Genomic DNA, 21,566 nt, shown 5'->3' with positions numbered 1-21,566 from the left:
ACACACACACACGGCCCTGCCTACATATATCCCCTTGCACAGGTATGACCTTGGTTCCATATATCCCCCTTGCACAGGTATGACCTTGGTTCCATATATCCCCCTTGCACAGGTATGACCTTGGTTCCATATATCCCCCTTGCACAGGTATGACCTTGGTTCCATATATCCCCCTTGCACAGGTATGACCTTGGTTCCATATATCCCCCTTGCACAGGTATGACATTGGTTCCATATATCCCCCTTTACAGATATGACCTTGGTTCCATATATCCCCCTTTACAGATATGACCTTGGTTCCATATATCCCCCTTTACAGATATGACCTTGGTTCCATATATCCCCCTTTACAGATATGACCTTGGTTCCATATATCCCCCTTTACAGGTATGACCTTGGTTCCATATATCCCCCTTGCACAGGTATGACCTTGGTTCCATATATCCCCCTTTACAGGTATGACCTTGGTTCCATATATCCCCTTTGCACAGGTATGACCTTGGTTCCATATATCCCCCTTGCAGAGGTATGACCTTGGTTCCATATATCCCCCTTGCACAGGTATGACCTTGGTTCCATATATCCCCCTTGCACAGGTATGACCTTGGTTCCATATATCCCCCTTTACAGGTATGACCTTGGTTCCATATATCCCCCTTTACAGGTATGACCTTGGTTCCATATATCCCCCATTACAGGTATGACCTTGGTTCCATATATCCCCCATTACAGGTATGACCTTGGTTCCATATATCCCCTTGCACAGGTATGACCTTGGTTCCATATATCCCCCTTTACAGGTATGACCTTGGTTCCATATATCCCCTTGCACAGGTATGACCTTGGTTCCATATATCCCCCTTTACAGGTATGACCTTGGTTCCATATATCCCCCTTTACAGGTATGACCTTGGCTCCATATATCCCCCATTACAGGTATGACCTTGGTTCCATATATCCCCTTGCACAGGTATGACCTTGGTTCCATATATCCCCTTGCACAGGTATGACCTTGGTTCCATATATCCCCTTGCACAGGTATGACCTTGGTTCCATATATCCCCCTTTACAGGTATGACCTTGGTTCCATATATCCCCCTTTACAGGTATGACCTTGGCTCCATATATCCCCCATTACAGGTATGACCTTGGTTCCATATATCCCCCTTGCACAGGTATGACCTTGGTTCCATATATCCCCTTGCACAGGTATGACCTTGGTTCCATATATCCCCCTTGCACAGATATGACCTTGGTTCCATATATCCCCCTTGCACAGGTATGACCTTGGTTCCATATATCCCCCATTACAGGTATGACCTTGGTTCCATATATCCCCCATTACAGGTATGACCTTGGTTCCATATATCCCCTTGCACAGGTATGACCTTGGTTCCATATATCCCCCATTACAGGTATGACCTTGGTTCCATATATCCCCCTTGCACAGGTATGACCTTGGTTCCATATATCCCCCTTGCACAGGTATGACCTTGGTTCCATATATCCCCCTTGCACAGGTATGACCTTGGTTCCATATATCCCCCTTGCACAGGTATGACCTTGGTTCCATATATCCCCCTTGCACAGGTATGACATTGGTTCCATATATCCCCCTTTACAGATATGACCTTGGTTCCATATATCCCCCTTTACAGATATGACCTTGGTTCCATATATCCCCCTTTACAGATATGACCTTGGTTCCATATATCCCCCTTTACAGATATGACCTTGGTTCCATATATCCCCCTTTACAGATATGACCTTGGTTCCATATATCCCCCTTTACAGGTATGACCTTGGTTCCATATATCCCCCTTGCACAGGTATGACCTTGGTTCCATATATCCCCCTTTACAGGTATGACCTTGGTTCCATATATCCCCTTTGCACAGGTATGACCTTGGTTCCATATATCCCCCTTGCAGAGGTATGACCTTGGTTCCATATATCCCCCTTGCACAGATATGACCTTGGTTCCATATATCCCCCTTGCACAGGTATGACCTTGGTTCCATATATCCCCCATTACAGGTATGACCTTGGTTCCATATATCCCCCATTACAGGTATGACCTTGGTTCCATATATCCCCTTGCACAGGTATGACCTTGGTTCCATATATCCCCCATTACAGGTATGACCTTGGTTCCATATATCCCCCTTGCACAGGTATGACCTTGGTTCCATATATCCCCCTTGCACAGGTATGACCTTGGTTCCATATATCCCCCTTGCACAGGTATGACCTTGGTTCCATATATCCCCCTTGCACAGGTATGACCTTGGTTCCATATATCCCCCTTGCACAGGTATGACATTGGTTCCATATATCCCCCTTTACAGATATGACCTTGGTTCCATATATCCCCCTTTACAGATATGACCTTGGTTCCATATATCCCCCTTTACAGATATGACCTTGGTTCCATATATCCCCCTTTACAGATATGACCTTGGTTCCATATATCCCCCTTTACAGATATGACCTTGGTTCCATATATCCCCCTTTACAGGTATGACCTTGGTTCCATATATCCCCCTTGCACAGGTATGACCTTGGTTCCATATATCCCCCTTTACAGGTATGACCTTGGTTCCATATATCCCCTTTGCACAGGTATGACCTTGGTTCCATATATCCCCCTTGCAGAGGTATGACCTTGGTTCCATATATCCCCCTTGCACAGGTATGACCTTGGTTCCATATATCCCCCTTGCACAGGTATGACCTTGGTTCCATATATCCCCCTTTACAGGTATGACCTTGGTTCCATATATCCCCCTTTACAGGTATGACCTTGGTTCCATATATCCCCCATTACAGGTATGACCTTGGTTCCATATATCCCCCATTACAGGTATGACCTTGGTTCCATATATCCCCTTGCACAGGTATGACCTTGGTTCCATATATCCCCCTTTACAGGTATGACCTTGGTTCCATATATCCCCTTGCACAGGTATGACCTTGGTTCCATATATCCCCCTTTACAGGTATGACCTTGGTTCCATATATCCCCCTTTACAGGTATGACCTTGGCTCCATATATCCCCCATTACAGGTATGACCTTGGTTCCATATATCCCCTTGCACAGGTATGACCTTGGTTCCATATATCCCCTTGCACAGGTATGACCTTGGTTCCATATATCCCCTTGCACAGGTATGACCTTGGTTCCATATATCCCCCTTTACAGGTATGACCTTGGTTCCATATATCCCCCTTTACAGGTATGACCTTGGCTCCATATATCCCCCATTACAGGTATGACCTTGGTTCCATATATCCCCCTTGCACAGGTATGACCTTGGTTCCATATATCCCCTTGCACAGGTATGACCTTGGTTCCATATATCCCCCTTGCACAGATATGACCTTGGTTCCATATATCCCCCTTGCACAGGTATGACCTTGGTTCCATATATCCCCCATTACAGGTATGACCTTGGTTCCATATATCCCCCATTACAGGTATGACCTTGGTTCCATATATCCCCTTGCACAGGTATGACCTTGGTTCCATATATCCCCCATTACAGGTATGACCTTGGTTCCATATATCCCCCTTGCACAGGTATGACCTTGGTTCCATATATCCCCTTGCACAGGTATGACCTTGGTTCCATATATCCCCCTTGCACAGGTATGACCTTGGTTCCATATATCCCCCTTGCACAGATATGACCTTGGTTCCATATATCCCCCTTTACAGGTATGACCTTGGTTCCATATATCCCCCATTACAGGTATGACCTTGGTTCCATATATCCCCCATTACAGGTATGACCTTGGTTCCATATATCCCCTTGCACAGGTATGACCTTGGTTCCATATATCCCCTTGCACAGGTATGACCTTGGTTCCATATATCCCCCATTACAGGTATGACCTTGGTTCCATATATCCCCCATTACAGGTATGACCTTGGTTCCATATATCCCCTTGCACAGGTATGGAAGTGTTGCATGTTAGAAGATTTAAAATGGACCAATTGATATTATTATTATTATACAGGATTTATGGCGCCAACAGTGTGCTCAGCGCTGTACATTATAACGGGAGACAATACAGCAACAATACAGTTCAATACAAGAGGGATAGGAGGGCCCTGATCCTGGGAGCTTACAATCTAAGAGGGAGGGGCTGATCCTGGGAGCTTACAATCTAGGAGATATTGGGATAGGAACATGGATAAACAGAGACTGATACTTTCAATGGGGAAATGGCGGAATACCTTGACCTATAATAAATAGGGTTATCTCTCTGTCTCCATCAGGTCCCGGCCCCGGTCCCGGCCCTGGCCCCGGCCCCGGCTGCCAGTGTGATCTGCGGGGCAGCATCAGTAATACATGTGACGCCCGCCGCCAGTGCCCATGTAAGGTAAGAGAAGGCTCCTTTGCCGGAATCCAGTTCCCTCGGTCACGTGACCAGACCTCACCCCGCTCTGTATTTTCTTCCAGGCTCATGTAGATGGTCTTTCATGCAGCACCTGTCGCCCCAACCACTTCTACCTCAACGTGGACAACCCAGACGGCTGCCTACCCTGCTTCTGTATGGGGGTCACCCAGCAATGTACCAGCTCCAGCTACCACCGAGAACTGGTCAGACGGTCATGCTTTATGTGATGATTTGTGTTCTTAGATGCATGCTGAGCGTTCATAATGTACAGACGTGTATACCTGGACTGAGCTTACTTCTAGTACATGTGATGGGTGCCAAGTCATAGATGTGACTTCCTTCTTCTTCCATTCCAGATCACTAGTCCATTCCTACCTGGAAACTTCCAGAACTTTGCTCTGGTGAACCGTCAGCGCAGTAACCGCATCACAACCGGATTCACGGTGGAGATGTCCATTCATGGGCCACAACTCTCCTATCGTCAGTTCGACCAACTGGGCCAGGAGTCCTTCTATTGGCAGCTACCAGAGAACTACCAGGGGGATAAGGTAACCCGCCATGTCTGGGGGTCACCCTGAGCAGTGTACAGGGACCATGCCACCACCTCAGATCACTGCAGTGAGCTCGTGGTAAATGGAGTCGTGTTCTTGGCAGCAGTCCGTAGCTTGTCTCCATGAGACCATGAACAGCCAATATCATTCGTCATCAGAAATGATGGAGATGTGCTGAGCATCATGGTGTCCATGTGTGTGGACAGGCCGCAGAGGGCTATGCTTAGCCAGTAATGAGCCGATGAATTGTCTGTGTGGGTGGAGAGTTAGTGGACACCTTTGTATTGTCCTCTATAAGAACAGATAACCAGGAAGGCCATTGGCTATCCTCAGTGTGGACCCAAAAATAGTCACTCAATGGTTCTCCTTTATGGTGGACAATTCTCCATAAAAAATCTCCCTTCAAATCCATAATCCCCAACCAAATCCGAACTCTTCTCTACAGACGCGGGTTGAATCTGGTTGTTGAGACACAATATGAGAGACCAGATGTCCTGCGGTTTTATTGTGAATCTCTTATGTTATTTACCTGTTTTTTATCTTGCCGATATTTAATTGATCTTCATCTGCTGTAGGACTTTACATCTCCAGCATGCCTTGGCAGTGTGTAGCATTGTGGGATGTGTATCCTTCTCTTTAGATAAGTGGTTGTCCTATGGAGGGCAGACACGTTGAGGCCGATTCATTGGCCAGGTTTTAGGGGCTGGCACTGACCCTGTTGTGTATATTGGGAGCTCTGCTCCCGGGACCGGTCATGCTGTCCAGGTTGTGCCTGAGCTCCATCCACACTCAACAGTAATAGAAGCCTCCAGACTTGGCAAATAGAACTCCCAGGATGTAGGTGCTGAGGGCACGACCCGATCAGTGCCATCCACTGCTGAGATGTCCAGATTTTATTGTTTTCAAGGGAACCTGTCACAAAACTGGGCATTTCAAGCTGAGCATATGATGGAGCAATGCAAAATCAAAGGTACCATCCAATGTGTAGATGACCACAGTTTCCTGCCTTCCAAACCTCCCCATTGGTCATCCTAGAAATGGCCAACATGGCTGACCAATAGGGACATGAGGGCCAAGCTAAACCTTTATAGGAACCCAAAAAGTTCAGCTGCCTCTGTCTCCAGATCTGCGGATCAGATTGACACTTAATGGATGGGGACCGCCATAGACTAAATAGATTGGGTTTGTGACCAGTTCCTTTATAGGTAATGGGTCCATTGGGTGTCATTTTAGACTGCAAATTGAATATAGATCACAATACGGAACTGGCGAGAATACCGGATATGAAGAAGGCTCCATGGACCTCTTGATAACACTGTGGTTTTCATGCTATCACTGACTTCATGTGTATTCATGAAAGTTTCTCCTCACCGTTGTCTGGTTTTGAGTATTCTATCTCTTTCTGTTGTCACTCCGCCCTGCAGCTGGAGACGTACTTTGCACGGATGCGTCGGGCCCATAAGGTAGTGTGCGCACTGTATGGATGTGCGGTGATGGATGGGCTCATTGTGGTGACAGCTTAACATTCTGCCGTAACATTGTGGTTTTTGCAGTTTGATATTGTTACTAAATACATTCATCGTTTGGTTTGGTGTCACTCTCGCCAGATCTCCATCATTTATTGTGGCTAAATATGGCCGTCTTTGTACTGGGCAGCTATAAATGTGAGTGCTTCGCCTGGCCAAAATACGTGTGTAACAGTGCAGGAGCCTTGTGAGAATCCCATCCAACAGTTTATTGGTGTCACAAGACGGGACAAGGCTGAGGCTTTGTAGAGTCCCTTGTCCCCACTTAATTCATGTTGTAGATTCAAAGCATAAAGAATCGCTCATCATGGTGAACTAATACGAATCTGGGAGAGATTGATCGAGTCTGTAGCCCTCCTAGCCAACCACTGTTGCTTGCTAAGTGCCATTAGGTGGTCATCTTGTCCTATCAGTGCAGCATGTCGAGTCCCATTGGGTGGTCATCTTGTCCTATCAATGCATGTTGAATCCCATTGGGTGGTCATCTTGCCCTATCAATGCATGTTGAGTACCATTGGGTGGTCATCTTGTCCTATCAATGCATGTTGAATCCCATTGGGTGGTCATCTTGTCCTATCAGTGTAGCATGTTGAATCCCATTGGGTGGTCATCTTGTCCTATCAGTAGAGCAAGTTGAGTCCCATTGGGTGGTCATCGTGTCCTATCAGTGCAGCATGTCTAGTCCCATTGGGTGGTCATCGTGTCCTATCAGTGCAGCATGTCTAGTCCCATTGGGTGGTCATCTTGTCCTATCAGTAGAGCATGTTGAGTCCCATTGGGTGATCATCTTGTTCTGTTAGTGCAGCATGCTAAATGCAATTGGGTGGCCGTCTTTTTCTTTTTAGTGCAGTATGCTGAGTGCCATTTGGTGGTCATTTTGTCCTATCTGTGCAACATGTTGAGTGCCATTAGGTGGCCATCTTTTCTTATCAGTGCAGCATGTTGAGTGCCATTAGGTGGCCATCTTGTCGTATCAGTGCAGCATGTTGAGTGCCATTAGGTGGTCATCTTTTCTTATCAGTGCAGCATGTTGAGTGCCATTAGGTGGCCATCTTGTCCTATCAGTGCAGCATGTTGAGTGCCGTTAGGTGGCCATCTTGTCCTATTAGTGCAGCATGTTGAGTGCCATTAGGTGGCCATCTTGTCCTATTAGTGCAGCATGCTGAGTGCCATTAGGTGGCCATCTTTTCTTATCAGTGCAGCATGTTGAGTGCCATTAGGTGGCCATCTTGTCCTATTAGTGGAGCATGTTGAGTGCCGTTAGGTGGCCATCTTGTCCTATTAGTGCAGCATGTTGAGTGCCATTAGGTGGCCATCTTGTCCTATTAGTGCAGCATGTTGAGTGCCATTAGGTGGCCATCTTGTCCTATTAGTGCAGCATGCTGAGTGCCATTAGGTGGCCATCTTTTCTTATCAGTGCAGCATGTTGAGTGCCATTAGGTGGCCATCTTGTCCTATTAGTGGAGCATGCTGAGTGCCATTAGGTGGCCATCTTGTCCCGTGGATTAGGAGCAGATAAACAAATTGTTCCTGTACATCCAGCTGAATGACTCGTCACTGACAGAAGAGGAAATGCGTAAGAAAGTTGCCACTGGAGACTTACAGGAGCATTTGAGCCCTCGTTCTAGATCCCGGCGCCAGGCCCAGGTACATGATTGGCCCAAAGCTCCCTATACCGTTTCCCTGCCTCGCAGTCCCACTTCTAATTTCTATAGTCCTTCCTATTCTTTCCCTCCCAATATTTCCTTCCCTCTTCCTCAGTTTTCTCTTTTTTTCTGCCTCTTTCATTCTTGTATCTTTTTCTTCTCGTCTGTCCTTGTTTTCTCTCTCCCCACAATGGAATTCGTCTTCAGATGGATAAGAAGCAGGAAACAATTGACAATGAAATTTGGAGCCTCCTGTCAAGTTTTTCTTCTAGTCGTTCCCATCAGCCCCCAACGTCTCTCCCCACCAACAACCACAATGTGTCTGATGGAGGTTCTCTTTCTCCCTTGTCTTTGAATGGACCTCCAGGTCCATCTTCTGCTTCTCATCAAAGTCATCGAAGACAACCAAAAGTAAAGTCTAGGTCAGCCAGTCATACCTTCCCACCTGTCGGTGCCCCTGGCCACTCACCCAGGAGATCTATGAATGAGGTATTCTGCTTCCTGCCTGCCTAGAGTGGGGTAGATATTGTAGATATCAGAGTCTTGGTCTGTGTCCAGGCTGAGATTGATCGATCTTTCACATTTCGGGGTTTGTGGGTTTAGCAATGTCCTTGTGTTGGGTTGTAGTCACAACCAGATACTCCCATAATGTTCCATTTCAATACCCCAAGGCTCTGAGCAGAGATGCCCCTCGGACATCTGGTCAGGATTCCAGCAACGTCCTCTATTCTCGAACTCCGGGATTAAGAGGAGCTGAGAAGGTATTTACAGTTTTTGGTGTGTGCTCATTGCATGAGGTCTGCATGACATATGGAGTTCATCTACGACAGGACAGCAGCATGTAGAATTTTGGCTTTGCAGTGCTTGGGTCCTGCTTTTATCATTTACCATCAGGGATGTTTTCTGCATAGAATTTTCCTTCTATGTTTGCATTGGACTGAGACAATGAGTCCCATGGGCAGTTCAAGGAGCGAATGGGGACCAAGTCTTCACCCTTCTACGAAAAAAATGATGAAATGAATTTTATTACCCCTTTTATTGGCTACAGCTGGTTTGTGTTTGCCTTTGTGATGTAGTCATCATTTTATTTCTTTTTATCTGTTTTGGAAAGCTGGTTTGCGGCATGTTTTTCTTTCTTAATTCTTCTGCTTTAGTTCTTTTTATTGCCTCCTATCTTCATAGTTCACACTGGTCTACAAGGGCTTCTCTCTGTTCCCTGAAGGGGTTTTCTACTGGTCCTTGCCTAAAGCTTTCCTTGGGGATAAGGTAATGGAAAACGAGACAATAAAGTCTGATTGATGTTGTCAAGAGGTTTCCATGGCTTTGACTGGTCCTCACTCACTGGTAAACTGGTCCTAAGCCATGGGTGAACTGGTCCATGCCCATTAGTGAACTGGTCCTCACTCACTGGTAGGCTGGTCCTCACCCATTGATGAGCTTGTCCTCGCCTAGAAGTGAACTAGTCCTTATTGTTTAGTAATCCTAAGCCTTGGGTGAATTGATCCTCGCTGTTGGTCTTCACTCATTTTTGGACTGGTTCTCACCAATGAGTGAACTGGTTGTTCTTATAGAAACTGTATCCATTCTTTCCTGGTGAGCTCCACAGCGCCATTTATATTCTATCCAGTTAGAAACCTCTTTTGCTGTCCAGATAATAAAATACTAAAATAATCAGCTAGGATTTGGATGAAGTTCATGGAGATAGTATAATTTATATACAGCTGTAGCCAAAGACATCCATACAGAATTCCACCGTAGACAAAGTATGATCTCTTCACAAATGTGTCTGTAGAAGTGTAGCTGGTATTGTAGAATTCAGATACAAGTCAGTCCAGTGTAGTGGAGAAGTCCAGACCATGTCCCAGGAGAAGTCCAGACCATGTCCACCTAGACAATTGAATTACATAGATGGGTGGGGCACCTGCAATACACCCAACCGCACACCCTCCATGGGAAGTTGGGCACCTTCTCCCACGGTTCATTCAAGTCTGGTGCATGCTCATTGGATCTATCAAATCTGGCGCCCCTTCAATGCCTCATAAAAATCTGGTGCCTGCTCATTGGCTTCTACAAATCTGGCCTCTGCTGATTGGCTCATACAAGTCTGGTGCCTGCTCATTGGATCTATCAAATCTGGCCCCTGCTGATTGGCTCATACAAGTCTGGTGCCTGCTCATTGGCTTCTACAAATCTGGCCTCTGCTGATTGGCTCATACAAGTCTGGTGCCTGCTCATTGGATCTATCAAATCTGGCCCCTGCTGATTGGCTCATACAAGTCTGGTGCCTGCTCATTGGCTTCTACAATTCTGTCACCTGCTCCTTGGCTCATAATCTTGTACTTAGAGCTGCATACATGCATTTCCTATCCTGATGTTACATTCGCCTTTCTGGAGTCTTGCCGAATGGCTGCTATTGCAGTCTAAACATACGTAATTCCAAGTAAAATCTGCACACACACAATCGTAAACTGTGATTTCTGGTTTTATCAGGAAGGGTATGCTGGTGCTTGTAGTTCCACAGCAGAAGGTTATAACCACCAGTCCTGTATGTGTGCTGATAACCTTTCACAGATAATGATGTCTGTGTCATTTTCATATTTCAGGTGGCGTCGTACGGTGGCACGCTGCGCTACACGCTCAGTTACACGGCCGGAGTCCGTGGCTCCCCGCTGCCTGATGCAGATATTCAGATCACGGTATGAGAAGCCAACGATTTGTGGTGTGAGATATGTGTCCATCCTAAAGTGGACAGTTCCTGGGATTGGGAATTCCTGGGAACACAATGTCTTTCTATAGATGTTCAAGGATGGACTTTGAACAGTTTTATCACTTTCTTAAAATGGGAGAATTCCTTATTTTGCACCAACCCTCAACCTCTCAGTATACACTCAGATATAAACATCAAATTCACCCTTAGCAGTCGTTAGATCTCGTTCTAAGTTGGGTTTTGTAATAGTCTAACAATCTGGGCCTGTTTCTGCATGTGGAGGGATGTCCCCAGAAGGTCTCCTGATAAATGAGCACTGTTGAGGTTGGCCAGGGTTTTTCTGGGTGGGAAAGGTTCATCTCAATGGAGACCCAACCAAATGCCAAATAACGCTTTTTATGTTCTGCCCGGTAGGGTAATGACATCACACTGGTTGCCTACCAGACTGAGCTACGTTCACGCGAGATCAAGACCTTTGAGATTGCCTTCCGAGAGGTGAGGGACTTCTCTGTGTGCTTTATTATAGACACGAAGGAAATCCGAGGAGTCCAAATCTTCCTTTAACGTTTCTCTGTCATCTCCCATCAGAGTCAATGGAAACGTCCAGATGGGCAGCAGGCTACCCGCGAACATCTGATGATGGCTCTGGCTGACCTCGATGAAATTCTTATCCGAGCCTCGTATTCCACAGACATGTTATCCGCCGGTATCACTGGTGTGAGCATGGAGACTGCTGGACCGTCTTACACCAGCCTGCCGCAGGCTTTGGAGGTGGAGGAATGCCGCTGTCCTCCTGGATACAAAGGCTTGTCCTGCCAGGTGAGATGGATTGAGTTCGGTCTGAATGTTCTCTGAATGTTTTAGACATTTTGGTCCTTTCTGAACCAACATTGACAATGCCTGACTGTCACCTATACTGTTATATTGTACTATATATACCAGTCATCTATGTATAGTTGCAGCTCTTCCATATATAAATGTTCCTTCTTGTCTTTTGAGGGTCCTCACTCCCATCCCAACATTCAGAGAGATTTCTTGTCCAGTGTTTACTCTATCTGACCAACAAGGTCCAGAGAAGGATAATCATCTGTACTGCTGAGTACTGGTACCTATGCCCTTCTACTGGTAGCTGGAACCAGGCCGTGCCATGTCCACACATTCCGAACCCTGGTATAAATCACCAGTCTCAGCAGACCTCTTACCCCTTACTCTAGGACAGGGATTCTCAGCCAGGATTCCATGGAATCCTAGAGTTTCTCAAGAGGTTGCTAGGGGTTCCTTGAGCAATGTGAATTTTCTGCCTCTCATATAAGTTCCAACTGATACCATTGATCTTTTTATCTATCTGTATCTGACGCGTTTCGAAGGTCATGCCTTCTTCCTCAGAGCTCTGAGGAAGAAGGCATGACCTTCAAAACGCGTCAGTTGTACTGAGTGGCTACCCCCATGATGGGATTCGCGCTGGCCTCTTGCCTTTGAAGTCCCTGGGAGGACTTACATGCCTGTTTTTATTCACTGTTTGTGAGTACCATTCTTTTACTAAATAAATTTTGGTTACTGAGGTAATGCACAAGGTTGGTGCGCTTCTTCTTGTTTTACTTCACCCCCAATGTAAGGGACATTCTTCCCACTGACCACCAATGTAAGAACATTCCTCCCACTGACCCCCAATGTAAGGGACATTCTTCCCACTGAATGTATGGGACATTCTTCCCAATGACCCCCAATGTAAGGGACATTCTTCCCACTGACCCCCAATGTAAGGGACATTCTTCCCACTGACCTCCAATGTAAGGGACATTCTTCCCACTGACCTCCAATGTAAGGGATATTCTTCCCACTGACCCCCAATCTAAGGGACATTCTTCCCACTGACCCCCAATGTAAGGGACATTCTTCCCACTGATCACCAATCTAAGGGACATTCTTCCCACTGACCCCCCAATGTAAGGGACATTCTTCCCACTGACCCCCAATGTAAGGGACATTCTTCCCACTGACCACCAATGTAAGGGACATTCCTCCCACTGATCACCAATGTAAGGGACATTCTTCCCACAGACCCCCAATGTAAGGGACATTCTTCCCACTGACCACCAATGTAAGGGACATTCTTCCCACTGACCACCAATGTAAGGGACATTCTTCCCACTGACCCCCAATGTAAGGGACATTCTTCCCACTGACCACCAATGTAAGGGACATTCTTCCCACTGACCACCAATGTAAGGGACATTCTTCCCACTGACCCCCAATGTAAGGGACATTCTTCCCACTGACCACCAATGTATGGGACATTCTTCCCACTGACCCCCAATGTAAGGGACATTCTTCCCACTGACCATCAGATCACACTAATGTATCATGAGTTGTAGACATGGTCATTTTCAGCAGGGGTTTCCTGAGACCAGAAAGTTATTTCAGGGTTCCTCTGTGTTGAAGAGGTGGAGAGAGACTGCTCCACTCCCTCTTTTCTCCATTTTTTGTGACTCTTGATTGTTGGCGATTGGACTTTCACCTGTTGGTACGCCTTTGGCGATCTTCCCTAGTGGGGTAACCAATTCCTTTCTGTGACAGGACTGTGCACTTGGATACACACGTACCGGAGGAGGTCTGTACCTCGGACACTGTGAGCCCTGTGACTGCAATGGTCACTCCGAGACCTGTCACCCGGAGACCGGCACTTGTACGGTGAGTGTGTACCGCGAGGGATTATCGTAGTATCCAGACTCCGGGCTGCTCGGACTTTGTACATATAATTGCCTTGTACCTTCTCCCGCTGTTTGTGGATATACACAATCCCAGATCTATGGCCTCCTAAACACACAAAACCTCACTCATGAAATGTTTGTATGCGGCACAGCTGCCAATCAGAGTCCACCGTTATTATGTGGTTGTGGTTCTACGCCAGTATGACCCCCGCTCAGCTCATGTTCCACCTACACGGTATTCCTGGTCAGTCATCCTTTGCTCCATCACAAAGTATGAAATGTTTTCACCATTCTGACCTTTCTTGTGACTTAGAACTGTCTACACAACACGGCGGGAGAGTTCTGCGACAAGTGCGCGCCCGGCTTCTATGGCGATGCCACGGCCGGAACTCCTGAGGACTGCCAGCCTTGTGCGTGCCCGCTGACCAACCCCGAGAACCAGTAAGTGTCTTCCATTTATGGCAGAGATTTACCTGCTGAGTGCTGTGAGAAAATCAATGACAGGAAACTCACTCTTTCCTCAATCCTCACCCACCACCTAAAGAAAGCTGTCCTCCCTGTACCTAGATCCTCCTCCACCAGAAGCCCCCAAATACCCCCAGGGGAGCAACATGTACTCCCTCCCACAATGCACAGCTTGAATCTGGTCATGTGGGAGGAGGGGGACTTTTTCAGAAGTTTGTTTATATTCCAGTGATGGATCCTCTTGGTAGTTAGTTGGGCAGAACAGGAGAAGACCCCTTAACAGTACCTTCTGGTGGAGGGAAGGGGGGTATCATGCTGGTAGGGGATGAGACAGGACCAGGTTAAGACCCTATAAGGTACCTTCTGGTGGGGAGGTAGGGTATCCTGCTGGTGGAGGGTGAGGCAAAGACAGGAGAAGACCCCTTTATGGTACCTTCTGGTAGGGAAGTAGGGTATCCTGCTGATGGGGGTGTGAGGTAGAGACAGGAGAAGACCTCTTAAGGTACCTTCCTGTGTGGGGAAGGGGGGTATCTTGCTAATGAAGGATGAGACCAGGACCAGGGGAAGACCCCATAAGGTACCTTCCAGTGGGGAGGTATGGTATTCTACTGGTGGGGGATGAGGCAGAGACAGGAGAAGACCTCTTAAGGTACCTTCCTGTGTGGGGAAGGGGGGTATCTTGCTAATGAAGGATAAGACCAGGACCAGGGGAAGACCCAATAAGGTACCTTCCGGTGGGGAGGCATGGTATCTTGCTGATGAGGGGATGAGGCAGAGACAGGAGAATACCCCTTTATGGTACCTTCTGGTAGGGAAGAAGGGCATCCTGCTGATGGGGGGGGGGAGTGAGGCAGAAACAGGAGAAGACGCCTTGAGGTACCTTCCTGTGGGGGGAAGGGGGGTATCTTGCTAATGAAGGATGAGACCAGGACCAGGGGAAGACCCCATAAGGTACCTTCCAGTGGGGAGGTATGGTATCCTACTGATGGGGGATGAGGCAGAGACAGGAGAATACCCCTTTATGGTTCCTCCTGGTAGGGAAGTAGAGTATCCTGCTGATGGGGCATAGACAGGAGAATACCCCTTTACGGTACCTTCTGAAGGGGGCAAGGGGTGTATCCTGCTGCCAGGGGGTGAAACAGGACCAAAGGAAGACCCCTAAAACCTTTTGGTACCTTCTGGAGAGAGTGGTAGAGTATTCTGCTGGTGGGGGTGAAGCAAGACAGGACAAGACCCCATTACGGTACCTTCCATGGAGTGCCATGCTTAGTTTGATTTTATTTTTTTCACACACATTAATTTTATGTAGTTTAACACAATTATTTGTAAAAAAGATTGTATTGTGTATATAAGGAATTCAGTCTTTGCTGCCAAATAGTTCAATAATCATATCTTGATGCCCCTCTGTGATTTATTTTAGGTTTTCTAAGACCTGTGAAACGCTGGGTATGGGTGGGTACCGTTGCACGGCCTGCCCTCCAGGCTACAGCGGACAGTACTGCGAGAGGTGGGTGTCATTCACTTCATGTCATACTGTTGTCAGTCAGTAATTGGAAGGCCTGTTGTGTACTGAGGTAGGTAAGTTCAGGTTTCCTCCAGGTATTGGTCTCAGATGGGACAATTTGACTTCTGATTGGATCACATCATTTCTCCACGTGTATCTAGAAGAGTCAATAAATAGATCTTCATAGTTTTGTTCATAATACGGATGTTTCCAAATTCAGGAACAATGAACATTCAGTAATGATCCTGTCCACACGATATATTAGTGGGAGATATAAAAGGATCAGAATGGTAGAGATGATAGAACTGGAATCTCCGGGGAGGGAGCATTCATTCTGGGTTACGGTTGGCAGTGTGCTGCAGCTCAGGGTTTTGTCACATTGGTGTCCCTGGGGCAGCTCTAGGGATGGATATGTGCAATATCTCCGTATGGATGTTTGTCTCACACTTTGTTACCTCTCCCCCCCCCCCCCCCCCACCTGCAGATGTGCTCCTGGCTACACGGGAAGCCCTAATATCCGAGGACAGAAATGTCTCCCTGATGGTGAGTTCTCATCATTTTCCTTCTTGACATGGCCCTGGAAGACCTCAAATGTGATTCCTATGTACCATGTGATTGGTGACACTTCTTCTCCCTCATCTTTCAGATCAAAGATCTTCCTTCATTGTCAGAATTTATCCCGACAAAAGGACAGCTGCGGCGGGTGAGAAGGTGACCCTACACTGTCAGGGCAGTGGAGATCCTCCTCACTACTACTTCTGGTCACGTGAAGATGGGCAACCTCTCCCCAGCAACTCCCAACTAATAGACAGAGGTAAGAGACTGCCGATGTCCCCGAGGACTCCCCAATACAAGTGTCTCCCCAAATAAAAATGGATATAAAAGCTCTTTTTGGTACCTGATTGATCTTTCCTTTCAGCTAAGGCCAGGAATGTGAAAGTGAAGAAAAATGACCAGAGAGGGATCACTTTAACACAGTTTGCCAGGAAGGGATCACTTTGATGGAATTGGCCTAAGAATGATCACTTCAGTGCAGTTGGCCAGAGAGGAATCATTCATTGTGACACAGTTGGGTGGAGACATCACTTTGACAAAGTTGACCAGGGAGGGATCACTTTGATTCAGATGGCCTGAGAGGGATCACTGTGATGCAGTTGGCCAAAGAGGGATCACTGTGATGCAGTTGGCCAAAGAGGGATCACTGTGATGCAGTTGGCCAAAGAGGGATCACTGTGATGAAGTTGGCCAGAGATGGATCACTGACTCAGTTGGCAAGAAGGGGATCACTTTGACACAGTTGGCCAGAGAGGGATCACTTTGATGCAGTTGAACAGAGAGGGATCAAGTTGGCCAGAGAAGGATCACTTTAATGCAGTTGACCAGAGAGGGATCACTTTGATTCAGTTGACCAGAGAGGGATCACTTTGATGCAGTTGACCAGAAAGGGATCAAGTTGGCCAGAGAGGGATCACTTTTATGCAGTTGACCAGAGAGAGATCACTTTGACACAGTTGGCCAGAGAAGATCATTTTAACACAGTTGGCCAGAGAAGATCACTTTGATACAGTCGGCCAGAGAAGATCACTTTGACACAGTTGGCCAGAGAAGATCACTTTGACACAGTTGGCCAGAGAAGATCACTTTGACACAGTTGGCCAGAGAAGATCACTTTGACACAGTTGGCCAGAGAAGATCACTTTGATACAGTCGGCCAGAGAAGATCATTTTGACACAGTTGGCCAGAGAAGATCACTTTGATACAGTCGGCCAGAGAAGATCACTTTGACACAGTTAGCCAGAGAAGATCACTTTGACATAGTCGGCCAGAGAGGATCACTTTGATACAGTTGGACAGAGAGGATCACTTTGATACAGTTGACCAGAGAGGGTTCACTATGACACAGTTGACTAGAGAGGGATCACTTTTATGCAGCTGGCCAGAGAGGGATCACTATGACGCAGTTGACCAGAGAGGGATCACTATGACACAGTTGACCAGAGAGGGATCACTTTGCCACAGTTGACCAGAGAGGGATCACTTTTATGCAGCTGGCCAGAGAGGGATCACTATGATGCAGTTGACCAGAGAGGGATCACTATGACGCAGTTGACCAGTGAGGGATCACTATGACGCAGTAGAGGGGATCACTTTTGACCATGAATTGTAGGATACGTGAAGAATCCTGGTTTTTCTGTAAAACATTTTCTAGGTGTATATCAGAGTGTGAAGTAGATGGATAATCCGGCACCTTCAGTGACATCGGAGGTGTCCATTGCAGACTTGTGGAATGTAGATGATGAGCTGGGTGGCCATTGCATGTTCCTGTTAGCAGGATGGGGACTTGCACAGTGCTGAAATACGAGGCTGCAGAGAGTCTGGCATCGTGAGTGTGCACCTAGTGATGTTTGTAGATCATCTCATTGAATGCATTGACCTTTGTGTCTCTGGTTCTATTTCAGGAGAAAGTTTATATTTTCCCAACGTTCAGCCTTCTGATTCCGGCATCTACATCTGTACTTGTCGCAACTACCAATTCGCCAACACCAGCCGGGCGGAGATCACCGTACAAGGTGAGTGTTCTCAGGGTGACTGTCCTCCGAGGGACTGTTGGAGGAGAATAATGAGGACGGGCCTGTACACCTACAGAGAGAATCACCCGGAGGAACAAACTCTGTGCAAAACCAGCAGAAGGAATTGGGTCATCACCAATCCAGGTCACCTGTATACAGCTCCTGGGTTCCTAAAGTGGAACTCCGAACATAGTTTTCCTTTGTTTTGGCTGCCGTGGGGAAAGGTTAGAAAGCTCTGTTGGCTGTGTGTTCCTGCTGGGTAGATTTCATAGCATTTCCTCTTCAAAGTATGGCAGATGGCAATAGAAATCTCAGCAAGAAAAGCAATAAAAACCTGACAAAGGTTCTAACCCTGCCCCCACTCCATCCAAAACATTGGGTTGATGAGTGCCTTAGTCCTGATTGCTGTAGGATGTGAGGAATGAACCTCTTTAGAAGCCTTTCTCAACATTTTTACCCCAGAGGAACCCTTGAAATAATTTTCAAGTGTTGGGGAGACCTTGAAAAAAACAATTCATTGGTGATCAGTGGGAAGAATGTCCCTTACATTGGGGGGTCAGTGGGAAGAATGTCCCTTACATTGGGGGGTCAGTGGGAAGAATGTCCCTTACATTGGGGGGTCAGTGGGAAGAATGTCCCTTACATTGGGGGGTCAGTGGGAAGAATGTCCCTTACATTGGAGGTCAGTGGGAAGAATGTCCCTTACATTGGGGGGTCAGTGGGAAGAATGTCCCTTACATTGGGGGTCAGTGGGAAGAATGTCCCTTACATTGGTGATCAGTGGGAAGAATGTCTCTTACATTGGGGATCAGTGGGAAGAATGTCCCTTACATTGGTGGTCAGTGGGAAGAATGTCCCTTACATTGGGGGTCAGTGGGAAGAATGTCCCTTACATTGGGGGTCAGTGGGAAGAATGTCCCTTACATTGGGGATCAGTGGGAAGAATGTCCCTTACATTGGGGATCAGTGGGAAGAATGTCCCTTACATTGGGGGTCAGTGGGAAGAATGTCCCTTACATTGGTGATCAGTGGGAAGAATGCCCCTTACATTGGGGGTCAGTGGGAAGAATGTTCCTTACATTGGGGGATCAGTGGGAAGAATGTCCCTTACATTGGTGGTCAGTGGGAAGAATGTCCCTTACATTGGGAGTCAGTGGGAAGAATGTCCCTTACATTGGGGGTCAGTGGGAAGAATGTCCCTTACATTGGTGGTCAGTGGGAAGAATGTCCCTTACATTGGAGGTCAGTGGGAAGAATGTCCCTTACATTGGGGGGTCAGTGGGAAGAATGTCCCTTACATTGGTGATCAGTGGGAAGAATGTCCCTTACATTGGGGGTCAGTGGGAAGAATGTCGCTTACATTGGGGATCAGTGGGAAGAATGTCCCTTACATTGGGGGTCAGTGGGAAGAATGTCCCTTACATTGGGGGTCAGTGGGAAGAACGTCCCTTACATTGGGGGTCAGTGGGAAGAATGTCCCTTACATTGGGGGTCAGTGGGAAGAATGTCCCTTACATTGGGGGTCAGTGGGAATAATGTCCCTTACATTGGGGGTCAGTGGGAAGAATGTCTCTTACATTGGTGATCAGTGGGAAGAATGTCCCTTACATTGGGGGTCAGTGGGAAGAATGTCCCTTACATTGGGGGTCAGTGGGAAGAATGTCCCTTACATTGGAGTTCGGTGGGAAGAATGTCCCTTACATTGGTGGTCAGTGGGAAGAATGTCCCTTACATTGGGGATCAGTGGGAAGAATGTCCCTTACATTGGGGATCAGTGGGAAGAATGTCCCTTACATTGGGGATCAGTGGGAAGAATGTCGCTTACATTGGGGATCAGTGGGAAGAATGTCCCTTACATTGGGGGGTCAGTGGGAATAATGTCCCTTACATTGGGGATCAGTGGGAAGAATGTCCCTTACATTGGGGGGTCAGTGGGAATAATGTCCCTTACATTGGGGATCAGTGGGAAGAATGTCCCTTACATTGGGGGTCAGTGGGAAGAATGTCCCTTACATTGGGGGTCAGTGGGAAGAATGTCCCTTACATTGGGGGGTCAGCGGGAAGAATTGCCCCCCTTACAGGCAGGTTTGGGTTCTTGCGGCTGGTTCTGCCAAGTGGGGTTGAGAACTGTGCTGGCACCACCAGTCAGGTCAATCAGCCACAGCTCAAGGAGCCCCTATCAACCTCTGGAGGAACCCTGGTTGGGAAAGGCTGTCCTATAGTGACATCCAGTTCCCATCCTTCTATTGCCTATGTGGCATGTTTGAACATTTTGCTGTGTAGGACACTGAAGAGTTGAGTGGTGAGCCCAGAATGTGATATAGGAGTGTATCCTTGTATATACTTGGTGTACATTGATGTCTGTGGAATATTCTGGAATGATGTCATGAATATATGAACAGTAACTTGTGCAGAGAACCGTCAGTCCTATAACTAACCCATACTTTGTATTATGCTGCCATCTCCCGGGACTCTCCTCCACCAGCAGAATATTGAGGTTTGTCTGATTTCCATCTCCAGCATCAAACCACCCGCTCTGTTACATTGTATCCCCTTTATATGTCTTGTGTATCCCATAAACCCTGACCCCCTGCTTCCCCCTATGATTCCTCCATTGTCATGTCTTGCCATTCTTTCCATATAACCCCCCCAAGATCAGCAGCACCCAGATAGACTCCCCAAGGGCCCCATCCCTCCTGCAGCTGTAAGGGGTAGTGAACTGTGTGGTTGTAGTGAGGGATCTTGTGATCTTTGGTTCTGAAATGTGGAATAACGGCCATAATTCCCTTCTTATAGCTGGTTCCCACACCAGACCCATCACCGTCACTGTGGAGGAGCAGCGGGTTCAGAGCACACGCCAAGGATCCGACGTCACCTTCATATGCACCGCAAAGAGTGTGGTGAGTGTGACGCCAGGGAGATGCATTGAATGTTTCATTTAACGACTTTATTCTCCAAGGGTTTAACCCATTCATGACCAGCATAGGTTTACCATTTTGTAGACATGAGAGTTTGAATCAAATTGTTCCTTCATTTCCTGTTTCAGCATTTTAATGCCATTGTCCTCTTCTCTCTCCTCCAGTCTCCAGCCTACACGCTGGTGTGGACCCGTCAGAATAATGGGAAGCTCCCAGAGAGAGCGATGGACTTCAATGGCATCCTGACCATCCGTAATGTGCAGCCGGAGGACGCCGGGATTTACATCTGCACCGGCTCCAACATGTTCGACATGGACGAGGGCAATGCAACACTCCATGTTCAAGGTTGGTGAAAGAGTCACCATTAGACCCCTCCATCCTCCACCTCACTTGCATGGTGCTAAATCTCCTCCACTCTCCTTACTGCTTGCACGTCCAGTAACTGACTTCCCCGGCATGCACGGCTCTCGTAGGCTTCCCTTGGCTTCTAGACTTTGGCTGGCACCATTCTCTGCGGACGTTCCTCCTGGTCGTGTGCCATAAAACCAAAGATGTGTTTGCA

General features: G+C 47.3%; 1 protein-coding gene across 1 annotated transcript in view; it reads left to right on the top strand.

Moving 5' to 3' along the window:
• Positions 1 to 21,566, top strand: part of HSPG2 (heparan sulfate proteoglycan 2) — a 111,572-nt gene that overhangs the window by 40,236 nt on the left and 49,770 nt on the right. Inside the window, 19 exon segments of the mRNA XM_089665739.1 lie at positions 4,284 to 4,387; positions 4,468 to 4,608; positions 4,762 to 4,953; positions 6,381 to 6,419; positions 8,025 to 8,129; positions 8,336 to 8,617; positions 8,800 to 8,889; positions 9,311 to 9,394; positions 10,732 to 10,824; positions 11,250 to 11,330; positions 11,424 to 11,654; positions 13,413 to 13,526; positions 13,860 to 13,987; positions 15,432 to 15,518; positions 16,000 to 16,058; positions 16,162 to 16,329; positions 17,976 to 18,086; positions 20,883 to 20,986; positions 21,169 to 21,349. Coding sequence (XP_089521865.1) covers positions 4,284 to 4,387; positions 4,468 to 4,608; positions 4,762 to 4,953; positions 6,381 to 6,419; positions 8,025 to 8,129; positions 8,336 to 8,617; positions 8,800 to 8,889; positions 9,311 to 9,394; positions 10,732 to 10,824; positions 11,250 to 11,330; positions 11,424 to 11,654; positions 13,413 to 13,526; positions 13,860 to 13,987; positions 15,432 to 15,518; positions 16,000 to 16,058; positions 16,162 to 16,329; positions 17,976 to 18,086; positions 20,883 to 20,986; positions 21,169 to 21,349 — 2,394 coding nt within the window.

Source organism: Staurois parvus, unplaced genomic scaffold (genome assembly GCF_062004578.1).
Source record: "Staurois parvus isolate SC_StPar_1 unplaced genomic scaffold, SC_StPar_1.0 ptg002313l, whole genome shotgun sequence".
Classification (NCBI taxonomy): Eukaryota; Metazoa; Chordata; class Amphibia; order Anura; family Ranidae; genus Staurois; species Staurois parvus.
This window is presented reverse-complemented; position numbering and strand designations above follow the sequence as displayed.